General features: G+C 36.2%; 1 protein-coding gene across 1 annotated transcript in view; it reads left to right on the top strand.

Moving 5' to 3' along the window:
- Positions 1 to 7,069, top strand: part of NUDT9 (nudix hydrolase 9) — a 45,267-nt gene that overhangs the window by 6,127 nt on the left and 32,071 nt on the right. The window contains exon 2 of the mRNA XM_007951714.1: positions 2,629 to 2,724. Coding sequence (XP_007949905.1) covers positions 2,629 to 2,724 — 96 coding nt within the window. The remainder of the gene's footprint in view (positions 1 to 2,628; positions 2,725 to 7,069) is intronic.

The raw sequence follows: 7,069 nt of genomic DNA, 5'->3' as shown, positions 1-7,069 counted from the left end.
CGAACCCAGGAGAGAGGTGGTGGGTGCCTTGGGAGGAACGGTTGATGAAAGGGCTGGAGGGAGGCAGCATGTCTGGCCTTGCAGTAATAGGCCTTGGGTTACTGCTGGTAATCCTGCCTTCCCCTTGTAGGGTTAGAGGAGGTCAGAACATGTGGCCTCCTTGTCGTTTTTGCAACTTGTATTTGAATTAGTAAAGATATGTTTTTCAAAATTTTTTCCCAATTAATTAAGAACAAAATGATAGAGAATTATAGCAGTATATAAAAAAAATAGAAGTGTGATAGAGAGCATAAAAAAAAAAAGAAAAATTCAAGCAAAAATGCTTTGACTAAATTCATAGAAGTGCAACAATGTTTTATGTTTGTGTTCCTTTTAATAGTCATTATTATGATTTTTTTTGTTGTTCTTGTTTATGTGGTGTGTGTGTACACTAACTACGAGCTAGGCTCTGTGTTAAGTGGTTTACAAACATTATTTTATTTCTTTTATTCTTACAACCATTCTGGAAGGCAGACATCTTATTCTCTGTATAAGAAAAAAAAGTGGAATTACAGAAAGTTTGTCACAGAGTTAGTTGATAGTAAAGCTTGGACCTGAATTCAGTCTGACTTCAGAGTTCATACTCTTAAGTACTCTCCTAAACTGCCACCCTAGTTTTATAAGTTTGATTTAATTGGTAAGTTTATTGTAAATCGTAGTCCTTTCAAGACATACCAGTTAAATAAGAAAATTTGCTGTTTGGGTATATCCAGTCTTAATTCAGTATATTGTTAAACTTCATCATTAACTAGTACCTAAAGCACTTGACTGCTAACGTAGTGATACCACCTCGGAAACCAAAGGAGGGGTGGCTATGAGTCAGATCCAACTCGACAGCACATAACAACAACAGACCATGATTTTAACCCACAGTTTCCTATTGTATTCAAAGATGTTTTTGTAACTGTGTTGTAGTACTTTGATTATTAATTAATCATTAAAATAATCTGCAGGGAAATTATTAGCTTTAAATGAGCTCCATTTCATTCTATTTTAGAGGATTTATATATTTGTATCTATATTATACATATGCCTATTTACATAAATGTTATACCAAACCCAAACCACATTCACTGCCATCGAGTTGATTCTGACTCATAGCAACTCCCATTGGGTTTCTAAGGCTGTAAATCTTTATAGAAGCAGGCTGCCTCATCTTTCTTCCATGGAGCAGTTGATGGGTTCTAACCACTGATTTTTTAGTTAGCAGTTAAGTTCCTTAACCACTACATCACCAGAGCTGCTTACATTTACATTATATATAATTAAAGTAGTGTAATGATTGAGTACATTTTCTTATTTTTCATTCAGTTTATTTTTCAAAAATTGAAATTATGTCACCATCTAAAAACAAAGCTTTATACTAAAATTAATTACAGCTAGGTTTGTTTATTTATTTTAATGGTAAATTTTTAGAGTCTGGAAAACATCATTGCAACTGTGATTTCATTTTTACAATGTAATTCTTTTTTTGTGTGTTAGATAGCAGATTGGCTGGAAATTTTGAGAAAATGTCTGGATCATCCAAATTGAAAGCTATTCCCAAAACAGACCACAAATATTTTTATGTTCACATACTAGAATTAAAGAAGGAAAAATGTGAAACCTGTGACAGAAAACTTCCTTGCCTATGAACTGTCCAGTGCTACATGACTCTTTATTCACAGTCAGTACAATTATGCCAGTGATTTCTTAATGGTGAGGAAAGTAGTTTATTTGTATTATATCCATTTAATTATATTTTTTATTGAGGTAATACATAAATGCAATAAAGTGCACATTTCTTAAGCATGCAGGTACAACTCAGTAAATTTTCACATTAATGTAGCTCTGTAAGTACTACACGCACTAAGATCTAGGCCATTTCCAGTATACCTGTTTTTAATCTACATCGTATCATTATGCTATTTGTGGGGTGAGTTCACTGTTTTGATAAAATATTTTTTATTAAAATATTAATCAGTGTACATTTGAAGAAATTGAAATTACTTTGGATCAGTAGAAAGATTGATACAGCAGGAAGAATCTTATTTTTGGAATCACATGAGAACCAGTAATTACCATACTGTGCCAACAGCAAAGTTTTCCTTGCTGTATTGATGCAGACTATTTTGGTAGCAAATGAGAGGAGCTCTACCTCAGCCAGTTGTTGTTCCCAGAGGGATTATTGAGTCCAGTAATAATGCACATCCTTGGAAATTGTAAGATGTTTTGGTTAAAAGAAATAATAACTTTTTTTCTTAGACACTATTGTGAGGGAGTGAGATGGATTAGTAAATGAAAACTAACGTTTAAATAAATTACTGTTGTAGGAATATATATTATTTAATATAACAGATTGACTATATCAGCATTATGCTGGTTTTACTCAATATTATTGAATCATTGTTGGTATTATTGAATCATTGTTTCTTATTTGCATTGGTATTCTCATTACAGTGAAAGTAATTTTTCTCCTAAGTTTAATGAAAAGGATGGACATGTTGAGAGAAAAAGCCAGAATGGCCGTTGATTTTACTCAATATTGTTGAATCATTGTTGGTATTATTGAATCATTGTTTCTTATTTGCATTGGTATTCTCATTACAGTGAAAGTAATTTTTCTCCTAAGTTTAATGAGAAGGATGGACATGTTGAGAGAAAGAGTCAGAATGGCCTGTATGAGATTGAAAATGGAAGACCTAGGTAGGTACTGTGAATGGAGCATCTTACAACAATGGGTTTTAATAAAATGCAAGACATAATTAACATTTACCGAGTGCTTGTGTGTACCAGGTATGGTACAAAATAATTTACATATGTGATCTAATTAAATTTTCACAATAACCTGTGGGTAGATATTCTTAGTTCTATTTTAGATAAAGAGAGTATAAGCAAATTGTATACAGCGTATAAGTGGCAGAGTTAAGATTTCAGTCTTTTTTGTAACTCCACCTTGACGGGATAAATAAATAAATAAATTAACAAACAAAGGATTGAAAATTTTATCTTAATAGTTCATTTATGAAATGAAACAGTAACTTAAAGTACCACACCTGTCTGTCAGTTTGTCATTTTGTCATGGTCTGTGCATTGCTGTGATGCTGAAAGGTCAGCTACCAATATTTTAAAAACCAGCAGGGTTATCCAGGGTGTACAGGTTTCATTGAAGCTTCCAGACTAAGAGAAAGGGACTGATCTACTTCTGAAAATTAGTCATGAAAACTTTATGAATTACAACAGAACATTATGATATTGGTAAAGTAGTAGATAGTGAAAATGAAGGAAACCCACCATGAGATGGATCAGTGGGGTGTCGGATATACCAGTAGTTGTGAAGATGTGCAGGGTAGGGCAGTGTTTTGTCCTGTTATACATAAGTTGCTATGAGTTGCAGCTTCCTCCAAAGCAACTAACAACAGTCTTAAAGTGGGAATATTTCTAAACACATATGAATAAATCAAACCAAACCAAACAATAATTTAACATCAAAGTTCTTTGCATACTTTTAAAAAATATTTTCTATAAAATTCCAAAATTACCCATTTTCATTAAGACATTTTAAAAGTTAGAAAGCTAACCCATTGCTGTCTAGTTAGTTCTGAGTTATAACAACATTATAGGACAGACTAGAACTGCACCATTGGGTCTCTAAGGCTGTAAATCTTTTTTTTTTTTTTTTTTAATAACAACAAACTTTAGGGCTGTAAATCTTTATGGAGGTAAACTGTCACATCTTTCTCCTATGAAGCACTTGGTAGATTTGAACCACCAACTTTTCAGTTTCCAGCTGATCACTTAACCACTCTGCCACCAGGGTTTCTTATATAAAAGTTAAAATGCCACAAATAAAACAAAAGAAGGACCATAGATTTGTCATCATGGTAATCACCTTATAAAAATGTTGCAAGTATCTGCTAGTTCTTCTAGAACATGAAAATCATAGTACTCCCAACCCCAACCAACTTTGTCCTCCGGTTTTGGTAAAATATTCCTTTGCTCATCTTTCTGCATTATTTGTTACTGAGGTTTTTTTAAAGTCATTTCTGGCATTTGACTTAAATCTTGGGTTCTTTTCTGGGTAAAAGATATGTTCGTGTATAAAAAGATAGGAAAGCCAAGAAGCATGCTTGATTAAAAAATCAAGACTGAATAATGGAAACTGTGGTAGTTAAAGGTGTGTCAGTTTGACTGGGCCTGGTTTTGAGGGGCTGGGCATCTGAATGTAGTAATTCCTCATGGTAAGACTGGTAATTACCTCCGTGGTGGAATCTGCTGTGAGCAGCTCAGTACCTGCCTTAGGGATGAGGTCTATATATGAGTATATAAGGAGAAGCTTGGAGAAAGGTCTGTGAGCTTTTTGGCATGCTTGGTCCTACATTTAGCTGTCTCCATTCAGCAGCCTGCCATGTTACCTGCTGATCTTGGGACTGTTTCTGGACTTGAACCAGTGGCCTGCCGTGTTGCTTGATACTCTTGGGACTGTGCTGTTTTCTTTGTTGACCTTGGATTTGTCAGCCTCAGCAGCCAGCAGCAGCTTGAGTTAAGAGATGCCTCCAGCTCCAGTGGGTTGGGAGCAAGAAGCAGAGCTGAAGCCCAAGTTCAAGGGGCTTTCATCCAGGCTCTAGAGCTGACACTTTGAACTCAGATTTCTAGCCTCCTAAACTGTAAGAGAATAAATCCCTTTTAAAACCATATATTTATGGCATGTCTGTTACAGCAGCACTGGAGAACCAAAACAGAAACTAACTTTTAATCTGCTGAGCAAAAAATGAAATTTATTCAAGGGCTCTTATCTCAAGAAGCCCAAAGTACAACTGCAGCTAACTTTAGAAAAGGGTTAGATTAGGTTAGAAATCCAGTAGGACTGTCTTCTGTCTCATCTCTGCTTTTTTTTTTTTTTTTTTTTGTTGACTTCATTTCTGTCTCTGCAAACAATTTTCTCTGTGTCTCAGGCTAAAGTGTAGTCTAAATATCCATTCCACTGCTTCTAGTTTATAAGTTACAGGTTCAGTCATCTATAAAAACTAACATTCTCAGGGAGTTAAGATGGCATCCTACTAATAGACTGCACACCAGATCCCTCTTTCAACAGAGATTTTGAGAAATTCAGTAAAACAAATACAAATAATGATTCTGGAGTTATGAATATCTAATGAGAAGATAAAACATTAGATCCAGGGACGATTGGGAAAGGGGGAACAGATTAAGTGAGTGGGGAAAATAAAAAAGCCAACCAGCTGGCAGAGCTGAGAAAAGTCATTAGAAACAGAAAGGAGGTCAAGAAGGGAAAAAAACCTTCATGGAACCCACAGATGATAAAAACACAGAGTAGACAGATTGGGAGGTTTTCAAGGTGAGCTCAAGCTGCTCATGTGGGCAAAGATTGTGTTGAGAAATAAGTCAGGCTGCCTCAGACTCTGGTAGGGAGTTAGAAAGGGAAGAGAAATTCTGTCCAAATCCCTAAATTGGACCCATGGCAGTAGGCTCAAATCTAACACTTAGCAATCCTTTTTAGTATATAGTGGAACTGAGGCCTGGGATTCTGGGCTTGTGGATCCTCATGCAGAAGGACTGTCCTCCTTTGGGGTGGCAGGTGGGCTTGAACTGCAAGGCTTTGACTGGTGGTCGAGTGCCACCATCAGCAAACCACTCCAAACAGATGCATGGCCTACAGCTGTCCTCCACTCCTGCACTGTCCTCCACTGGCTGAACTCTCTCACCCTAAGCACAATAAACAAGCTTTAGCCTTTTCCCCTGGAGGTCACTTCTTGCACCAACCTTCTTTCTCCTATGCAGGTACTCCAGTGAATGCATAGATTCTGCCACAACAGCCAGCTCCTAGGGCCTGTAGCTGAACATAACTAGAAAAATCCCTCCTCAATTACCTTATCCTCCCTTTTTCTAATTTTCTCTTACCCAATTTTTCTTCCTTTTTATCTGATCATTTACGCCTTTACCTCCTTGTCCTCTATCAGTCATACCAATCCTTCATTCCTCTCACCTGCCCACTTTTGTTTTCTCTCTCATTCTTATATTTTTTTTTTCCTTTTTCTCTATTCCATATTATCTTTTTTTTTTAATAGTCTGGCTAGAAGGGCCATATTAAGTAATTCACTGCACCTCAGCTGGAGTAGAGTTTCCCCTGGTTGGAGGTGCCAGATGATGTCACATATGTTTGCCAAGGCAAACAGAGCCTAAGTCTTAGGGGTTTGTCAGGAGTACTCTTTTTTTTTTTTTCTTTTCTTACTGTGATTTGGGTGAAAGTTTACAGAGCAAATTCACTGTCCATACAGCAGTTCACACATACTTTGTCTCTTGACATTGACTACAATTTATCCCAATGCAACAGGTCCATATCATCTATTTTTATTCTATCTTTTCATCTCTCCTTCTCTTTGGCTTGCCTTTTTTTTCCCCTGCTTCATCCAGTGTAGGGAACATATTAATCCTCCACTAGTCAGCCATAGCTACTACACTTGACCACTCACTTAACAGATGAGTAACACTAATAGCTCCTGCACCACAGGATCAATGATGGATGGTGGATAACACTTGCACATCCCAGCTGCAATTCCTTTTCATGACGAACAGAGACCTGCACCCATGCCATTGCCAGTTACTCTATGAAAACAGAGGTAGCTGGTGTGCATCCCAGTACAGCCAGGTTGACAAACAAAGAAGTACACCTGTTCCACACATCCAGATATATTAAAACAAAATAAAATATAAACACAGAGAAAACTGGAGAATGCCCTAGTACAGCCAACTTAACAACCAAAGAAGTACACATGTTCCACACTTCCAGATATATTAAAGTAAAACATAAAACCAGGGTGAAACAAATCAGTAGTACATAACTAATAAAGACAGCAACTTCAGAATATCTATGAAACAACTAGCTTTAAATCAAACAATAGCAACAACAAAAATAGCACAGGATAATAGAAACAAGTGTTCAAACTAAAGAATTAGGAAATCTTCCTGAGGAAGAATGAATAATAGAACTATCTGATAAGGAATTCAAAACATTTTATATATATATATAATA

The sequence above is a fragment of the Orycteropus afer genome, unplaced genomic scaffold (assembly GCF_000298275.1).
Source record: "Orycteropus afer afer isolate SDZICR_OR568_19922 unplaced genomic scaffold, OryAfe1.0 scaffold00309, whole genome shotgun sequence".
In the NCBI taxonomy this organism is placed as follows: Eukaryota; Metazoa; Chordata; class Mammalia; order Tubulidentata; family Orycteropodidae; genus Orycteropus; species Orycteropus afer.
Note: the sequence above shows the minus strand (reverse complement) of the source record. Positions and strands in the feature narration are given on the sequence as shown.